Source organism: Schistocerca gregaria, chromosome 3 (assembly GCF_023897955.1).
Source record: "Schistocerca gregaria isolate iqSchGreg1 chromosome 3, iqSchGreg1.2, whole genome shotgun sequence".
NCBI lineage: Eukaryota > Metazoa > Arthropoda > Insecta > Orthoptera > Acrididae > Schistocerca > Schistocerca gregaria.
The window spans coordinates 849,869,193-849,890,228 of NC_064922.1; the positions used below are offsets into that span (position 1 = coordinate 849,869,193).

At 44.5% G+C, this 21,036-nt stretch overlaps 1 protein-coding gene across 1 annotated transcript in view; it reads right to left on the minus strand.

Moving 5' to 3' along the window:
• Positions 1-21,036, minus strand: part of LOC126355789 (galactoside alpha-(1,2)-fucosyltransferase 2-like) — a 115,513-nt gene that overhangs the window by 43,884 nt on the left and 50,593 nt on the right. Inside the window, exon 5 of the mRNA XM_050006197.1 lies at positions 12,799-12,952. Within this exon, the coding sequence (XP_049862154.1) occupies positions 12,799-12,952 (154 nt within the window). The remainder of the gene's footprint in view (positions 1-12,798; positions 12,953-21,036) is intronic.

A 21,036-nucleotide genomic window follows, 5' to 3' on the forward strand; every position in this document is an offset into this window, starting at 1 on the left:
GGACTCGAACCTTAGACGGTTGGGGTGAGGTGGGGGGGGGGAGCCGTGCCCACCAGCTTGAATGCCCGAGGGAGGACTCGAACTTCCGACGGGTGGGGGGGGGGGGGGGAGCCACGGCCACCAGCTTGAATGCCCGAGGGAGGACTCGAACCTCCGACGGGTGGAGGAGGGAGCCGCACCCAGTAGCTAGAATGCCCGAGGGAGGACTCGAACATCGTAAGGGTGGGGGGTGCCACGCCCACAAGCTTGATTGCCCGAGGGAGGACTCAAACCACTGACGGGTGGGGGGGGGGGGGTTGGGGGGGGAGCCACAGCTACCAGCTTGAATGCCTGAGGGAGGACTCGAACCTCCAACTGGTGGGGAGGGGAGTCGCGCCCACCAGCTTAAATGCCCGAAGGAGGACTCGAACCTTAGACGGTTGGGGTGGGGTGGGGGGGGGAGCCGTGCCCACCAGCTTGAATGCCCGAGGGAGGACTCGAACTTCCGACGGGTGGGGGGGGGGGGGGGGGGGGAGCCACGGCCACCAGCTTGAACGGTTCCCTGCTCTGACATACAGGGTCCATGGGTTCATGAGGTTGTCTCCATACCCGTACACGTCTATCCATTAAATACAATTTGAAACGAGACTCGACCTGCGGGGCAACCTTTTTCCAGTCATCAACAGTCCAATGTCATGACGGGCGAAGCCGAGGCGTAAAGCTTTGTGTCGGCACTCATCAAGGGTACACGAGTAGGCCTTCGGCTTCGAAAGCCCACATCGATTACGTTTCGTTGAATAATTCGCGCGCTGACACTTATTAATGGCCCAGCGTTGAAATCTGCAGCAATTTGCGGAAGGCTTGCACTAGTGTCCCGGTCTCGTCCTTGCAGGATCTTTTTCCGGCCGCAGCGATGTCGGAGATTTGATGTTTTACAGGCTTCCTGATATTCACGGTATACTCGTGAAGTAGTCGTACGGGTAAATCCCCACTTCATGGCTACCTCGGAGATGGTGTGTCCCATCGCTCCTGCGCCGACTATAACATTGTAGCAGCAGTAACCGATCTAACAACTACGCCAGATGCTTGTTGTCTTATATAGGCGTTCCCGACCGCAGCGCCATGCTCTTCCTGTTTACATACCCCTGTATATGCATACATATACCAGTTTCTCTGGCGTTTCAGTGTATATGGTACTTAAGTTTTGCAGATCAGTCTACTTTCCTAGCCCCGTAACGTTCAGCACCGCCACATCTGCTCTCATATGTTTACAATGACAGCACTACTCGTCAACTTTAGGGAGTTACTGTTAGATATCTGCTTGCAGTATATTTCAAAGTTTTTTTTAAAAATTTCCGATGTGGCTAACTTTGGAACACGACAGATGTTCCAGTTTCCTGTCAGATGCCACGGAGCAAGTCTTGACCTATAGCAGAAACGGCTTGTGTTATCCCCTGTCGCAGGTCTTCGACGTTTCCCCGAAACGGAGAAACAAACCCCCCTGTCTTAATATAACCCCATACACAGAAATCCACTGGGGTTAAATCAGCTAATCATCGTTGCCAGGATATTATTCCATCACGTCCAATCCAAGTCGGCACATTCAGGCGGAGATACGTGTCAGTTTTATGATGGTAATGTGGTGGCGCGCCACCTTGCTGGAAAATAAATTCTGTGCCCCTATACTGTTGTAATCGAGGCATTAGATAATGTTCAGCCATATCAACGTACGACAGGCCAGTTACAGCTGATTCGATAAACAGAAAGGACGGTAAACCTTGTTACGGCTAACAGCGCAAAACACATTAACCTAAAGCGACTCCGTACATGTTGCATTACGTGACGTAGTTTCTATTAAGTTCATATCCGAACATTACGCTGATTCACTTTGCCGCAGGCATGGAAGGTGACTTCATCACTGAACACAATTGTATTAAGAAACATCTTCAGTCTGCATTCTGTTAACCATTTCTACTCAAAACTGAGCTCGTTTTTCGTTGTCGCTTTTTCTTAAAGTTTGCAACTGTTCCGATTTGTAGGGTTTGAAAGATAGGCGTTTCCGTAATGCCTTCCACACTGTAACACTAGGCGTAATTAATTGTAAGCTGGCACGTCTCGATGGCTTACCCGGATTACGAATGTAAAACTTGCTCAACCGCTGAGTCAGAGAATGCTGCCGACCCTGGCCAAGTGTCATAGATTAGATTAGATTACACGTTGTAATGGTACTTTGACTACAGCACCTCCGCCAATACAAAGACATAATTTACGATCGCGCATGCGGAAGAGCGCTGCGCCAAGACTGATTTTTATAAATAATTTTGATCTTTTTTTTCTTTTACGTAGGTGGTTGTTTTTAACAACTAATTGATCACTCTCTCTCTCTTGTCTTCATACGAAAGACGTGTGTTTTTCGGCGCTGTGTTGATTGTGCTTTTGGATGGAAATTAAAACTGTATTACAAAGCGAGGTTGTTTCAATAGTGATTCGAGGTGGTTATCGCCAAATTTGTGAATTGATCCTAACAGTGACAACGGAAGGAAATTTTCAACAGACGGAGAACAATGAGAATGGTTCATACTACAAGAAAATTGGGAACACAGCCACGAAGACTATATTATAATTAATACTACGTTTCTAACAAGATTATAAGATAAATTTCAACTAATTTCTGATGCTATTTCCGTACAGTCGCTTTTTGTAGTGTTGCCGACCCGGTCTGCCATGCACGGTCAAATTACAGCACTATCTCAATCAGTAATACTAAGTCCACCTTATCCGTAACTTATTCCATCAAAGTTCAAAACCCAACAAGATTTTCTATTTTATATTTTCACGGCAGAACCCCGAGGAAAGGAAACACTACAACGTGTTCCAGAGATCATGATTACGACACTTCGTAATGATGTGGAACGTGTCAGGTTAATAAAAGGTGTCTATACAAGATATTACATTACACAAAATATTACATGACACTTAATATTTTTAATTTTTAAATTTTTTTGCGGGGGGGGGGGGGGGGGGTGGGGGTTGGGGTATTACCCACTTACTATATCCAAAAATTCATCTAATGATTAGAAGGAGTTGCCATTGAGGAATTCTTTTAATTTCCTTTTAAATGCTATGTGGCTATCTGTCAGACTTTTGATGCTATTAGGTAAGTGACCAAGGACTTTTGTGGCAGCATAATTTACCCCTTTCTGTGCCAAAGTTATTTAACCTTGAGTAGTGAAGATCATCCTTTCTCCTAGTGTTGTAGCCATGTACACTGCTATTTGCTATTATATATATTCACTTATGAAATTTGTTATTAACAATCCGAACGAATTCAAAAGTAATAGCAAATAGCAGTGTACATGGCTACAACACTAGGAGAAATATATATATATATATATATATATATATATATATATATATATATATATATATATATATATATATATATATATATAAAAGTGTCTGCAGGATGATCATGGATGAGCTCCAGCAATTACTCTGATTACACGCTTTTGTGCAATGAACACTCTTGTACTCAATGATGAGTTACTCCAGAATATGATGCCATACGAAAGCAGAGAATGAAAATAGGCGTGGTAAGCTAATTTACTGAGATGTATATCGCCAAAATTTGCAATGGCCGTAGCATTCAGGGTGTTTTTTCCAGTTCAACCCCTCATCATTGCATACACCTAGAAATTTTGAATATTCTACCTTAGCTACCGATTTCTGATCGAAGCCTATATTTATTAATGGTGTCATTATATTTACTGTGTGGAACTTATGTACTGTGTTTTGTCAAAGTTTAATGAGAGCCAATATGCAGAGAACCACTGAATGATTTTCTGAAAAACATGGTTTACAATTTCACCAGTTAATTCTTGTCTGTTGGGTGTGATAGCTATAATTGTATCATCGGTAAAAAGTACCTGCTCTGCATCTTCGTGAATACAGAATGGCAAGTCATTAATATATTAAGAGCAGCAGAGGACCCAGGACCGAACCTTGTGGCACCCCATTCTTGATTGTTCCCCAGTTTGAGAAATCACCAGTTTTTTGCATATAATGTGAACTGCTTATTTCAACTTTCTGCACTCTTCCAGTTAGGTACGATTTAAACCATCTGAGCGCTGTCTCATTCATACGTGAGCTTATCTAGAAGTAGTCCATGATTTACACAATCAAAAGCCTTGAGCCACACTGTTTGAGTGAAACAACTGTACCTGTTGATAACAATTTGAGTTGGTGGTTTGCTACATTTAATCGTGAATAGTCCCTGAACTGTAGTAGTGGATTTACAGTCATGAAACCGTAAACAACACTGCATAGTCTCTGCACCATTATACGTCATTAGACTCTCGAAATGACTCATTCGCGCATGGTACCCAGCGGGAAAGTCGGGAACGAACAGTTATATGAATACGTGGTGTCTATTATTTTGGACATGCCCGAAAGAACAGACACCTCGCGGAATCCGTAGCTGTGATACGTTATATGAAAATTGAAGGCGGTGTAGGAAGGTAGGGAAGGAAACGGAAGAGATCACCGCTGTCAACTGCATCGGGTCATTAGGCAGAATGGCAGTTGGTGGGAATGTGGGTCAGCCAGGAGGCGTGCCGAGATAATCCGCGCAGTATCAGTAACACTGTGTCCCAGATGGCGCTATGGTTACCGCACCTGCCTAGTAAGCAGGAGATCCCGGTTTCGAATCCTGGTCCAGTACACATTTTAACTCGTCGCCTCCGATTCTACGCAATGTCCCGATGCAGTTGACAGTAGTGATCCCTTCCGTTTCCTTGCCTATCTCCCCTACTCCACCTTCAATTTACATGTAAGGGATCTAGCAGTGTTAGGTGGGAATACAACTTGCAGATATACCGCATTCAGTGCTGTATCATACATTTCTATACATAATTTACCATTTTCAAAACTGGAGATTACTTTAGTATAACGAATTTTCAAACGCGCTTTACATGAGCGAGGACGGCTGTGTGTACCTTCAGTGTGGATGCTCCATGTCTTCCGAACCCCTGTGGGACTCAGTGAACGCTACGAGCAGTAGGGCTAATGGATGGGAAAGTGGGGGGGAGGGGGGGGGGCGCTGCTTGGCGTGTGACAGGTTGAGAATTTGGGGGAGACAGAACTTGTGTCCGGATAGTCAAGGTGGTCCAGGCAACCTTTCTGGAGAAGCACAGCATCTGGGTTCGAGTCCCGGTTCGGCACAGGTTTTCAGTCTTCGCCAATTTCAATGCCTGCAGGTGGCTGAAATCCTGGTTTCTAGTAATACAGTTTCTTTATGGCTGCTGTATCACTAGTGGTTTCAGGTCTGTCGTACATGTCAGGCACAATAGACACCACATATCAGTATTTTCGTAACACTCCCAGCAGTGACTGGAAACTAATGTGATACTTGTCATCAGAGGAGCTGAAGGAGAATCGACAGCGTTTAAAATCCATTATGCAGCAATAAATATTTTGTGGCCAGAGGCTGACCGGCCAGAGTGGCCGAGCAGTTCTAGGCGCTATAGTCTGGAACCGCGCGACCGCTACGATCGCAGGTTCGAATCCTGCCTCGGTTAGTTAGGTATAAAGTAGTTCTAAGTTCAAGGGGACTGATGACCTCAGAAGTTAAGTCCCATAGTGCTCAGAGCCATTTTTGAGCACGAGGCTGTTTTTGGTTGCTTGGATGTTTGTTCGGTTTGCAGAGGGGACCGAACAGCGAGGTTATCGGTCCCATCGGATTAGGGAAGGATGAAGAAGGAAGTCGGCCGTGGCCTTTCTAAAGAACCATCCCGGTATCCGTCGGAAGCGATGTAGGGAAATCACGGAGAACCTAAATCAGGCCGGCCGCTGTGGCCGAGCGGTTCTAGGTGCTTCATGCCGGAACCGCGCTACTGCTATGGTCGCAGGTTCGAATCCTGCCTCGGGCATGGATGTGTGTGATGTCGTTAGGCAGAATTCTAAGTCTACGGCACTGATGACCTCAGATGTCAAGTCCCATAGTGCTCAGAGCCATTTGAACCATTTGAACCTCAGATGTTAAGTCCCATAGTGCTTGGAGCCATTTGAACCATTTGAAACTAAATCAGGCTGGCCAGTCGTAGGTATGATCCCTCGTCCTCCCGAATGTGAGTCCAGTGTGCTAAACACTGCGCCAACTCGCTCGATGAGGTTGTTTTTATTCAGCTTTGGAGTATCAACTACAGTCCTACTCGTAAACGTTCCAATCACATAAACAGACTACCGCATGGATATGAGCACCATCTGTGTGCCAGATTGAAAGCGGTTTGCCGTTGGATACTGTTTTAGCTAGTTGTTTGCACTGCTTTGTTTGCCGCTGATCGGCCTAATAAGTGGAAACGGGGAACGCCGGCAGGCACAGAACAGTTACATCTTTCTCAGCATGAATTTTCACTCCCTAGCGCAGTGTGTGCTGATTCCAAACTGTCTGACGGATTAGATCTGTGTGCTGTGCCAGGACCCTAACCTGTGACCTCTGTCTTCCGCGGGCAGTTGCTCTGTCGACTGAGCTATCAACGCACGAATCGCTTCCCGCCCTCACAGCTCTCCTTCCTATTGTATTTCTTCTCTTAGGATCGCGGGTCACGTGTCGTACTTGGATACCTCAGTGCGTAGATCACATACCGGCGATAAGCATAACTCCAGGCCTCCACACAGTTTTAATTTGTCAGCGAGTTTGAAATCAGCGCAAGTTACAGTACAGAGTGAAAATTTATTCTGCAAATAATCATCTAAGCTATGACTAAGTCATTCCTCCAGCGTATCCTTTTTTCCAGGAGAGGTACTCCCTCAAGGCATGCAGAAGAACTGTGGAGTCTTTAAGGCAGGAGAAGAGGCGGAAGTAGAACTCTTAGGGGTGGTATGGGGGGGAGGGGGGGGGAGTGTTCGTGAGTCCTGCTTGGATAACTTGATCGGCACAGCTCTTGCCCACGAAAGGCACAGGTCACAGGTTCGGGTCCCTGCTCGAAACAGTTTTAATGTGCGAAGAAGTGTCAATTACAGATAACAGAAATATTCAAATTAAAAAAAAACCTCTTAAAATCTTCTAAAAAATCTTCTGCTAGCTGTATCAGCTGCTAACAGCTCCTTTATTATAGGGTCATACACGACCGATTTCGCCAAGATTTAATTGCTTCCTCTGATATGGCAAATATGATCAGAATTAGGAAGTATAATAATGGGGAAAAATAAGGCAATTAATTTAAAAAAGGAGGAAAAAATACTGACATGAAAGTTCCTGGCAGATTAAAACTGTGTGCTGGACCGACATTCGTACTCGACACCTGTGCCTTTCGCCGACAAGTGCTCTAGCAACTCAGCTACCCAAGTATGACTCACGACCTGTCGCCACCGCTTCACTTCCACCAGTATCTCGTCGTAAAGCTTCCAAACTTCACATAAGTTCTCCTGTGAACCTTTCGAGACTAGCACTCCTGGCAGAAAGAATAAGGGAAACTAGGCGACGAGGTACTGGCGGAAGTAAAGCTGTGAGGACAGGTCGTGAATCGTGCATGGGTAGCTTAGTCGGTAGAACACATCAGCGCACACTACGGCGCAGAGTGAAAATTTCATTCCAAACTTTCACTGACCTAACAACGGGTTATACACTGAAGAACGAGAGAAACTGGTACACTTGCCTGATATCGTGTAGGGCCGCCGCGAGCACGCAGAAGTGCCGCAACATGACGTGGCATTAATGTCTGAAGTATAGCTGCAGGGAATTGACACCATGAATCCTGCAGGGCTGTCCGTAAATCCATAAGAGTACTAAGGAGTGGAGATCTCGTCTGAACACCACGTTCCAAGGCATACCATATATGCACTATAATATTCATATCTGAGGAGTCTGGTGGCCAGCGGAAATATTTAAACTAAAAAGAGTATTCCTGGAGCCTCTCTGTAGTATTTATGGATGTGTGGGGTGTCGCATTGTCTTCCTGGAATTGCCCAAGTCTGTCGAAATGCACAATGGACATGCACGAGTGGATGCAGGCGATGAGACAGGATGCTCCGTGTCATCTGTCAGAGTTCGTATCTAGACGTATCATGGGTCCCATATCACCCCAACTGCTCACGCCCCACACCATTACGGAGCCTCTACCAGCTCGAACACACCCCTGCTGACATGCAGGGTCCATGGATTCATAAGGTTGTCCCCATACACGTACACATCCATACGCTCGATACAATTTGAAACGAGACTCGTTCGATCAGGCAACATGTTTCCAATCAACAGTCCAATGTCGGTGTTGACGGGCCCAGTCGAGGCGTAAAGCTTTGTGTCGTGCAGTCATCAAGGGTGGACGGGTGGGCCTTCGCCTCTGCAAGCCCATATCGATGATGTTTCGTTGAATGGTTCGCACGGTGACACTTGCTGATGACCCAGCGTTGAAATCTGCAGCAATTTGCGGAAGGGTTGCACTTCTGTCACACTGAAAGATTCTCTTCAGTCGTCGTTGGTCCCGTTTTTGCAGGAGCTTTCTACAGCCCCAGTGATGTCGGAGGTTCAACGTTTACCGGATTTCTGATATTCACGATACACTTATGAAATGGTTGTACAGGAAAATCCCTACTTCATCGCCACCGCGTAGATGCTGTGTCCCATCGCTCGTGCGCCGACTATAACACCACGTTCAAACTCACTTAAATCTTGATAACCTGCCATTGTTGCAGCAGCAACCAATCTAACAACTGCGCCAGGCACTTGTCTTATATAGGCGGTGCCGACGGCAGCGCCATATTCTGGCTGTTTACTTATCTCTGTATTTGAATACGCATGCCAATACCAGTTTCTTTGACTTTTCAGTGTAAGACAAACGGTCTCCCAACGTTTGGATGAGGTTCGAATTGTCAGAGCCGCTTAAATTGGGTGGTTACAAAATTAAAAATCCAAAATTTCGGTGGGTAGCAGGTACATGAGCACTGTAAGCAGTGGGCAGTGACCTACAAAGAAGTCAGAATAAAGTCCCCGGAAGAAAACTATACGGAATGCACATACGTTGGATAGAAAAATATGAAGACTCAGCAGTGACGAAAAATCAACAGATGACCGCAAAAGGCACTTGGTGGAGAGGTGACTTTGCGTGAAGCAGGAAGGCCGGGCCACCAAACAGCACACTTCACGTGGTGTTATCGAAACTACCAGAGCGTGGCATCTTCCCCAGAGAGGTGGCCAACAAGAAGGGTGGTTCAAAATGGTTCAAATGGCTCTGAGCACTATGGGACTTAACATCTGAGGTCATCAGTCACCTAGAACTTAGAACTACTTAAAACCAACCAACCTAAGGGCATCACACACATCCATGCCCGAGGCAGGATTCGAACCTGCGACCGTTTCGCGCGGTTCCAGACTGAAGCGCCTAGAACCGCTCGGCCACAGCGGCCGGCTAAGAAGTGTGGGAATATGCCGCTAGAGGGTGCAAAGATGGAGACAGAAGAATCACGATTACGTACCAACAGAAGGCTGCAGACCGTTAAAAAATAAATTAAAGAAGAGAAAGACGGTGAATAGTATAACAGGTACGTAGAGGGAAATTACAGGGCTCGTGCTAAGAGCCGTTAAGATAAAATTAAAAATACAATATAAAAACTTCCTGCGATCAAACATTAGGTGACCTAATATAAAAAGATTAGCAGGGTGACCTATAAAATGGTTAAAATTGCAACAAAACCCATCCCCTATCCAAAACAGGTTCATTCCAAACAGTTTTCTTCCGGGATTTTATTTGAACTTCATTTTAGACCCGTAATCCCATCTCCCAGTAATCATGTACACTGCTACAAACTGGAATGTTAGATGTCCTACTCTAGCATTTTTTCCTCAACAGTAGTTGTCGATACCAGTATTATTTTTTGAATTTTCGACAGGTCAGTATTACCTCAGCTCCTTTCCTGAAAACTTTCATATAATTTTATACACAACATGTTATATTTCAACCTAAAATTTAAGAAAAGGAATTACTTTATTTTCGAGATTACAATGGATTAGTACTAGCTCTGAAGGTACAGTTAAATTTATGAAATAATAATCGAAATTGATAGAAATTCATTTGTCAAGAAAAATTGTAGGCCCTCTGGAATATGGTGAGACAGTACTAAGCATGACTCTGATGTGATCGGAAATATATTTGTATTTTGGGCGAATAATGTAATTTCGCCTTCGTTAATGTGAAAGTTCAAAATACTGTGTGATATACTAAAATGTGACAAAATATATTAACGTAACAACACTAATTCTGCAACAACAATCTCCAAATTTATTTAGATCAATTGCCGGCCGCTGTGACCGTGCTGTTCCAGGAACCGCGCGACCGCTACAGTCACAGGTTCGGATCCTGCCTCGGGCATGGATGTGTGTGATGTCCTTAGGTTAGTTAGGTTTAAGTATTACTAAGTTTAGGAGACTGATGACCTCAGATGTTAAGTCCCATAGTGCTTAGAGCCATTTGAACCATTTTTTATTTAGATCAATTCAACCATGACGACCTAAAATGTGAGGTTTTTGCTTTTAGAATCAGACCCCTAGACAAGACGAACTGGAGCCATCTCTAACCGATAAGCTAACTAAACTAGAAAGTTTATTATAATCTCCAATCCTCTCAAATTATTCATAAAAGGATTTGCTTATTGTGGGCAATAACTGAAATCAGGAATAAGGGGGGAGATCACGAACACCATCCAAACGTTAGGAGACCGTACATCTTCAGTGAACCATAGTTAAATTAGTTATGTGAGCATTTGCTCCCCTGTTTTTCTGCTTTAATTGCATTATTTTTTCGCATTATTATACAGGGTGTTCAGAAAAGGGCTCCCTGATTTCAAAATTAAATATCTCGAAAACAAAGATCGATAGAGGAATGCAGTAAACGGTATGTTTATTGTGAAAGCTGTAAGAAGTTTATACAGAAGTTTGAAATAATAGTTACAAAAGCTGCTAATAGATGGCGCTGTACGCTGTACAGCTCATATCAGGATACATAAGTGAAATAATCGTATGAAAACAATCTTTGCAAACAATCACATCACAATGTTTCCAAATATTCAACATTGGCACTACAGAGGTGGCTCAAACGAAGAATGAAATTCGCCATCACATTTCATAGTGTCTCAACCGAAATGGATTCACATGCCACAGAGATCGCTGATTCAAGCTCGTCCAGCGTGGCGGGATGCTTGGGGTAGACCATGTCTTTCACTGTGCCCCACAAAAAAAAGTCACAGGGAGTCAAATCCGGCGAATATGGAGGCCAATCCATGCCTGCACCAGTAAATTTGGGATATTCCAAAGCATTGACTCGATTCCCGAAGTATTCCTCAAGAAAGCGAAACATTTGTTCGGTCCGATGTGGTCGGGCTCCATCTTGCATAAACCATTCAGTACCTGGTCGATCCTCTAACGCTTGCTGTGTGGCGACAAATTGTTCCAAAATTGCAACTTAAAGTGCACCAGTGACAGTTTCTCGAATGAAAAACGGGCTAATAATGCCTCTGCTGCATACTGCAGCTCACACAGTAACTTTAGGAGAATACAGGGGTTTCGCTTTCGGAACCCCAAAATCGCCAGTTCTGCTTATTCACGTATCCATTCAGGTGGAAGTGTGCTTCATCTGTAAACCAGATGCAGCCAACATTAAATCCTTCACTATCAATCATTGTGAGCATCTGATTAGCAAAGGCAACCCTTTGTTGCACAGCTCGTACGCGTGCGTTTGAATTTTGAATGGAAACGTGTGTAGGCTCTTTCTCAGTATCTTCTGCGTGCTGGAACGCTTCAAAACAGTCTCAGATGTAATTCTACGGAGGGATGACATTGGATTTCGCTGAATAATTCCAGAAACTATGCCGATATTTTCAGGCGTAACTGCGGTTTGCTTGCGGCCAACATGCTCCATAAGATCATCAGTTACGCTGCCTGTTCGTTGAAATTTTGCGAACAGCGTACGAATGGTTTTCGCATCGAGTCCTTTTGGAACATTAAATCGTGCTTAAAAACTTCGCCTTGTTGCCATAGGACTCTCTTCTAACGTGTGGTACTGTAGCACCAGAAAAACGCGTTGTTCAATGGAGTACATGGTTTTCATCTCTTCCTTCGGTACGTTAACCTCCTTTCACGTTTCAATAGTGGAACTGATCGCTCTGGGCTTCGGATCACTATTAATACTAGGCATTTCGTATGACGATTACAGCGCCATCTGTTAGCAGCTTTTTCAACTATTATTTCAAACTGCTATAAACTTCTTACAGCTTTCACAATAAATGTACCGTTTACTGCATTCCTCTATCGATCTTTGTTTTCGAGATATTTAATTTTGAAATCAGGGAGTCCTTTTCTGGACACCCTGTTCTTTCTAATTCTCATTATATTTTTCATAAATGTACACACCTGAGGATACGATTAAATCATCAGGAAATGAGTCGTGTATGATCGTATAATAAAGGAACTATTAACAGCTAATACAGCTACTAGCAGTTTTTTTTAGAAGATTTAAGCCGGCCGATGTGGCCGTGCGGTTCTAGGCGCTGCAGTCTGGAACCGCGAGACCGGTGCGGTCGCAGGTTCGAATCCTGCCCCGGGCATGGATGTGTGTGATGTCCTTAGGTTAGTTAGGTTTAACTAGTTCTAAGTTCTTGGGGGCTAATGACCTCAGAAGTTGAGTCCCATAGTGCTCAGAGCCATTTGAACCACTTTTTTTTAGAAGATTTAAGATTAGAAAAATTAAAAAAAAATGTATTATGTATCTAAAGTATGGACGCCCAAATTGTAAAATCATATGTATGTTCCCTTTAGAAACACTTAGTTACCTGGGTGTAGCTCGTGCCAGTGGCGCTCGCTGTCTCCAGTCTAATCTTGTGCAACTTTTCGCTTGCGACACTCTGTAATTCCGGCCTGAAACGGAATTCTTGTCCCAGAAATTCGAAGGAAGGTGCGAGATACTCTGGTAGAATCATGTACCTCCTGACAAAACACAACATAAGAAGATTCGTATTAGTAGTAGCATACATATTTCATATTTTTTTCTTTATTGTAATTTTAAAACCTGTACAACAGGCAGGCTGTCAGCAGCTTTCTATGCTGCTCTTCAGTCTTAGGATACACAATGAGAAAAAAAACAGAAAGATTACACATAGGTTATAGAACGGTAGGCAAGAAAACAGTCGACACAGAAAGACAAACACGGAGCCGTTCACACTCGACGATAATCCGCACTTGAAACTGTTGACACGATGCACAAACACTGAAGACGGCGATGGCACAGGTGAACTACGGAGTGTGATGGTGAACACTGAGCACTAAACACGACGGCGCACACGAGACACTGATGGCAATGATCTCCGGCACGCGAAAGTCCACGTAGCGTGTGTGAGTCCGGGGACCTGCCAAGAGAGGGAGAAGGGCGGGGAGGGGAGAGGGGAGAACAAAGACGCCAATGGCTGAGGAGATGGGAGGAGGAGGAGAGGGACAGGGGAGGGGAAGCCCGGGGGAGGAGTGGGGAGAAAGGGAGGAGGGAGGTAGGGTGCCCAAAGGGACAGACACAGGAAGAGGGAAGGAGGATCAAAGTTGGTAGGAGGGGTATATGGAGGGGACGAGAACATCATCAGGGAGGGGGAGCTGGCGGAACCCACCTTGGGAGAAGGTTAGGAGGGTGGAGAGATGGAGACGAGGTGGGACGTGGGAATACAGGCGCGGCAGTGGGCGTGGGTGGGAGAGGATGGGCGAGACAAGCGGGTGGGGAGGGTCGAGTTTGCGGGAGGTGTACAGGATCCGTATCCTTTCAAGAAAAAAGAGGAGGTGAGGGAAAGGAATGAGATCGTACAGGATCAGCGTGGGGGAGGGGAGACGGATGCGATAGGCGAGTCGGAGAGCATGGCATTCAAGGATTTGAAGGGATTAATAAAAGGTAGGGGGGCGGAGATCCAGGCCGGATGGGCATAGCAAAGGATAGAGCGGATAAGGGATTTATAGGATGGTAGAGGGGTCCAGACCCATGTACGGCTCGAAAGGAGCTTGAGGAGACGGAGTCGGGAGTGTGCCTTGGCTTGGATTGTCTGGAGATGGGGGGTCCAGGAGAGGCGACGGTCGAGGGTGACGCCAAGGTACTTGAGGGTGGGAGTGAGGGGGATAGGACAGCCATAGATGGTGAGATAGAAATCAAGGAGGCGGAAGGAAGGGGTGGTTTTGCCTACAATGATCGCCTGGGTTTTATAGGGATTGACCTTGAGCAACCACTGGTTGCACCAAGCGGTGAAACGGTCAAGATGGGATTGGAGAAGGTGTTGGGAGCGCTGCAGGGTGGGGGCAAGGGCAAGGAAGGCGGTGTCATCGGCAAACTGGAGAAGGTGGACGGGGGGTGACGGCGGCGGCATGTCCGCCGTATACAAAAGGTACAGAAGGGGGGAGAGGACGGAGCCTTGGGGCACACCGGCGGAAGGAAAAAAAGGTGTAGGAATCCGTGTTATGGATGGTGACATCTTTCATAAAAGGACCGATAACAAAATGCAGCGTGATTACAAATGATTCATCAGATTTTGGCGTCCTACAGCTTCAAGTATATAATGCCCACTTATTTGTACAAACAAGCAATCGAAAGAGAATATTTTTATGTTTTGACATCTTATAGTTTCAAACATACAGGATGGTCCATTGATAGTGACCGGGATTAATATCTCACGAAATAAGCATCAAACGAAAAAACTGCAAAGAACGAAACTCGTCTAGCTTCAAGGGGGAAAATAGATGGCGCTATGGTTGGCCCGCTAGATGGCGTTGCCACAGCTCAAACGAATATCAACTGCGTTATTTAAAATAGGAATCCACATTTTTATTACATTTTCGTGTAGTACGTAAAGAAATATGAATGTTAACATATTAACAGAACCTTCCGTCCGTTCTTGGTAGAACAACATTATAATAATTAATGAAAAGCACCAGTTTGCTTTTGTTCTACAATATGGTGAAGACACTTCATCGCTAAATAGAGCGCGTGCAAAAAATCTGTCATCGCACCGTAATTTCTCTTGTGCTCACTGGCAGAACTATACACGACGTTCAAAGTCGTCGCCATTCAATTCCTGGTGCATAGAAATATGGTACGGGTGCAATCAATGTGATGCAGCATTCTCAACACCGACGTTTTTGAGATTCCCGATTCTCGCCGCAATTTGTCTGATACTGAAGTGCGGATTAACCGCGACTGCAGCTAAAACACCTACTTGGGCATCATCGTTTGTCGCAGGTCGTGGTTGACGTTTCACATGTGGCTGAACACTTTCTGTTTCCTTAAATAACGTAACTATCCGGCGACCGGTCTGGACACTTGGATGATGTACAGGATACCGAGCAGCATACATACCACACGCCCGTTGGGCATTTTGATCACAATAGCCATATAACATCATGATGTCGACCTCTTCTGCAATTGGTAAACGGTCCATTTTAACACGGGTAATGTATCACGAAGCAAATACCGTCCGCACTCGCAAAATCGGAATGTTACGTGATACCACGTACTTGTACGTTTGTGCCATCTATCGCAAAGCGAAAAAAGTGGTCCAACTAAAACATTCATATTTAATAATAAATGAAAAGCACCAGTTTCCTTTTTTTCTACAATATTGCATATGCGAACATTACCGAAGGCGAACTACTCGCTGTTGAGAGGAATGTCATTACTCGTATTGCCAAATGCATTGAGGTTGACGGACATCATTTTGAGCATTTATTGCATTAATGTGGTATTGACAGGTAATCATGCTGTAACAGCATGCGTTCTCAGAAATGATAAGTTCACAAAGGTACATGTATCACATTATAACAATCGAAATAAAATGTTCAAACGTACCTACGTTATGTATTTTAATTTAAAAAACCTACCTGTTACCAACTGTTCGTCTAAAATTGTCAGCCATATGTTTGTGACTATTACAGCGCCATCTATCACAAAGCGAAAAAAGTTATCCAACTGAAACATTCATATTTCTTTACGTACTACACGAATATGTAATAAAAAATAGGGGTTCCTATTTTTTTAAAAAATGCAGTAAATATCCGCCATCTAGCGGGCCAACCATAGCGCCATCTGGTTTCCCCCTTCAAGCTAGACGAGTTTCGTTCTTTGTAGTTTTTTCGTTTGACTCTTATTTCGTAAGATATTTGGCCCGGTCACGATCAATGGACCACCCTGTATAATGCCCAATAACTAATAACCAATCGAAAGAGCATATTTTATAGTTTTGTTTATGTCATTGCAGGTTTCATTTTGACTCACCAGATGGCAGGGCGATAATAGCTTGCAAAATGGTGACCAATCAACAGAAAGCAATTTTTGTGTTTCAGTACATAAGAACAGACTCCGTCACTACCTCGCAGCGTGCGTTCCGAAGACATGACAACATGCAGCCATCGGCCCACCAAAGTATTCTGCGATAGCATCAACAGTTCAAGGACACAAACTCCCTCCGTAAAAGGAAAAACTCCGAGCTACCACCTGCCACAGAGTAAACAGTGGAGAGGACACGAGATGTATTACGTCGTGGCCCAAACGAATCCACGTGTCGAGCAAGTCGCGAAATGGGCATTCCTGCGACAACTGTGTGCAAGATTCTGTGGAAGCGATTACGTCAGACCGTATCGCGTACAGCTGCTGGAACGTTTGCGGTCGAACGACCGCACCATTAGACTCGAATTTTATCGACATTTCCAGGAAGCAATGGAAGTTGACGACTTTCCTCGCCGAGATGTGTTCAGTGGTGAGGTGACGTTCTACCTAAACGGTAAAGTGAATCGTCATGGCGTCCTCACAGGGAGTACGGAAAATCCCAGTGTTACGGTGGAGATTGAAAGAGGTCCTCCAAAGGCGAATGTCTTCTGTACTGTGTCATGTAGCAACGTTTAAGAACACTACTTCTTCCCTGGAAAAACTTTCATGGATATGATGCATCTACATGTGTTACAAGAGTGGTTGCAATGCACACTTCATATTCCAACAAGACGGAGCTCTGCCTCATTGGCATAGAGAACTACGTCGCCATATGAGCAATGAACTTCCGAACAGGTGGCTTGAACGATGTACCCAGGATGATTTGGCACCCTTCAGGTAGTCCGCAAGGTCTCCCAACCTCACAGTTTGTTTTCTTCATTGGGGATAAGTGAAAGGCAATGTGTACGTTCCACCTTTTCCGACACTATTGCCTGAACTCCAAGATCGTATCACTGTTGCGCTGGGGAACATTGACAGGTATGTATTCGAAAGCATATGGACTGACCTTAGTAGTAGAACAAACAGAGCACCACCCCACATTATCAGATTTATGCAAAATGGCGTATTCGAGATGGCTGCGATACTGTGGCAATGTCGCAATGACGTCATGGTGGGAAGTTCAAATTTTGGCAGGAACATAGGTCAACTGGGCTACCTCCACTAAAATTACCCGCTCCCCTCCCCTAGAAAATGACGGGAAGTTCCCATTCCAGTATAACCATGCAACACATCAAGGCTACCTCGACTAACCAAAGAAAATGGTGAGAAAATAGGTCACTTGGGCTAACCCCACTAAACTAAGTCATCCGACTGCCACCTCTTCCTAGGAATTGGCGGAAAAAGGACTCAGCCTGCGCTGGACAGGACGGACATAAGTCTTTATTTTCAGTTTAGAGGCAGTACCACCATCAAGAGTGTTCACCACGAGGTCTGGAGTCCAACTGACCTAGTACACAGTACCACCACCAGAGGGCACCGTCGTCCCTGCCGGGATGTAATCCAAGATGGTGGTCTGGAGGGGAAAATGGTGGGAAGACGACTCAGCCTGCACTGGGCTGCTGGAGAGAGGAAGAAGTGTACTTTATTTATTTTTGGAACCATTTGATTTGGGACAGATTTGGCATAGTATATTTATTACACTGATACAAAACACTCACTCTGAGAGAGCAAGTGTTCAAAGACAAGTTGAAGCAGACCACCCATCTCTGGTTGGGAAGACGTCAGTCATCCACCACAGAGGCATTAGGACATCTCCAGACCAGTAGCTGTAGGATACCGAAAAATCTCGCCAGTTTTCTCTTCTGCAAGACAGTGCTTCGAATTCTGTTTGCGTAATTGTTCTGATTTCCCACTGTCTGTGCTTAGAAGAATGATTCTATGACTAATGGTGTTTTTACGAGTGTCCACAGACATGATGAAAGCTTTTAGTGGTGAGAACGATTAACGTTTCTGAGATGTATGTTAACCATGAACCATGGACCTTGCCGTTGGTGGGGAGGCTTGCATGCCTCAGCAATACAGATGGCCGTACCTCAGGTGCATCCACAATGGAGGGGTATCTGTTGAGAGGCCAGACAAACGTGCAGTTCCTGAAGAGGGGCAGCAGCCTTTTCAGTAGTTGCAGGGGCAACAGTCTGGATGATTGACTGATCTGGCCTTGTAACACTAACCAAAACGGCCTTGCTGTGCTGGTGCTGCGAACGGCTGAAAGCAAGGGGAAACTACAGCCGTAATTTTTCCCGAGGACATGCACCTTTACTGTATGGTTAAATGATGATGGCGTCCTCTTGGGTAAACTATTCCGGAGGTAAAATAGTCCCCATTCGGATCTCCGGGTGGGGACTACTCAAGAGGACATCGTTATCAGGAGAAAGGAAACTGCCATTCTGCGGATCGGAATGTGGAATGTCAGGTCCCTTAATTGAGCAGGTAAGTTAGAAAACTTAAAAAGGGAGATGGATACGTTAAAGTTAGATATAGTGAAGTTAGGTGGCAGGAGGAACAAGACTTTTGGTCAGGTGAATACAGGGTTATAAATACAAAATCAAATAGGGGCAATGCAGGAGTAGGTTTAATAATGAATAAAAATAAGAGTGCAGGTAAGATACTACAAACAGCATAGTCAACGCATTATTGGTTGGTTGAAATGGCTCTGAGCGCTATGCGACTTAACTTTAGAGGTCATCAGTCGCCTAGAACTTAGAACTAATTAAACCTAACTAACCTAATGACATGACACACATACATGCCTGAGGCAGGATTCGAACCTGCGGCCGGCTGAACGCATTATTCTAGCCAAGATAGACACAAAGCCCACGCCTACTACAGTAGTACAAGTTTATATGCCAACTAGCTTTGCAGGTGATGAAGAACTGATGAAATGTATGATGAGATAAAAGAAATTATTCAGGTAGTGAAGGAAGACGAAAATTTAATGGTAATAGGTGACTGGAATTCGAGAGTAGGAAAAGGGAGAGAAGGAAACATAGTAGGTGAAAATGGATTGGGGGAAAGAAATGAAAGAGGAAGCCGTCTGGTAGAATTTTGCACAGAGCACAACTTAATCATAGCTAACACTTGGTTTCAGAATCATGAAAGGAGGTTGTATACATGGTAGAACCCTGGAGATACTATAAGGTATCAGATAGATTATATAATGGTAAGACAGATTTAGGAACCAGGTTTTAAATTGTAAGACATTTCCAGGGGCAGATGTGGACTCTGACTACAATCTATTGGTTATGACCTGTAGATTAAAACTAAAGAAACTACAAAACGGTGGGGATTTAAGGAGATGGGACCTGGACAAACAGATTAAACCAGAGGTTGTACAGAGTTTCAGGGAGAGCATAAGGAACAATTGTCACAAATGGGTGAAAGAAATACAGTAGAAGAAGAATGGTTAGCTCTAATGGATGAAGTAGTGAAGGCAGCAGAGTATCAAGTACGTAAAAAGACGAGGGCTAGTAGAAATCCTTGGGGAACAGAAGAAATGTTGAATTTTATTGATGAAAGGAGAAAATATAAAAATGCAGTAAATGAAGGAGGTAAAAAGGAATATAAACGTCTCAAAAATGAGATCGACAGGAAGTGCAAAATGGCTAAGCAGAGATGGCTAGAGGACAAATGTAATGATGTAGAGGCTTATCTCTAGAGGAGAATGTAGATGAAGACGAAATGCGAGATACGACACTGCGTGAAGAGTTTGACAGAGCACTGAAAGACCTGAGTCGAAACAAGGCCCCCGGAGTAGACAACATTCCATTAGAACTACTGACAGCCTTGGGAGAGCCAGTCCTGACAAAACTCTACCATCTGCTGAGCAAGATGCATGAGACAGGTGAAATACCCTCTGACGTCAAGAAAAATATAATAATTCCAAAGAAAGCAGGTTTGACAGACGTGAAAATTACCGAACTATCAGTTTAATAAGCCACATCTGCAAAATACTAATGCGAATTCTTTACAGACGAATGGAATAACTGATAAAGCCGACCTCGGGGAAGATCAGTTTAGATTACGTAGAAATGTTGGAACACGTGAGGCAATACTAACCCTATGACTTATCTTAGAAGAAAGATTAAGGAAACGCAAACCTACGTTTCTAGGATTTGTAGACTTAGAGAAAGCTTTTGATAATGTTGATTGGAATACTCTCTTTCAAATTCTGAAGGTGGCAGGGGTAAAATACAGGGAGCGAAAGGCTATTTACAATTTGTACAGAAACCAGATGGCAGTTATAAGTGTCGAGGGACATGAAAGGGAATCAGTGGTTGGGAAGGGAGTAAGACAGGGTTGTAGCCTCTCCCCGATGTTATTCAATCTGTATATTGAGCAAGCAGTGAAGGAAACAAAATAAAAATTTGGAGTAGGTATTAAAATCCATGGAGAAGAAATAAAACCTTTGAGGTTCGCCGATGACATTGTAATTCTGTCAGAGACAGCAAAGGACTTGGACGAGCTGTTGAATGGAATGGATAGCGTCTTAAAAGGAGGATATAAGATGAACATCAACAAAAGCAAAACGAGGATAATGGAATGTAGTCGAATTAAGTCGGGTGATGCTGAAGGAATTAGATTAGGAAATGAGACACTTAAAGTAGTAAAGGAGTTTTCTATTTGGGGAGCAAAATAAGTGTTGATGGTCGAAGTAGAGAGGATATAAAGTGTAGACTGGCAATGGCAAGGAAAGCGTTTCTGAAGAAGAGAAATTTGTTAACATCGAGTATAGATTTAAGTGTCAGGAAGTCATTTCTGAAAGTATTAGTATGGAGTGTAGCCA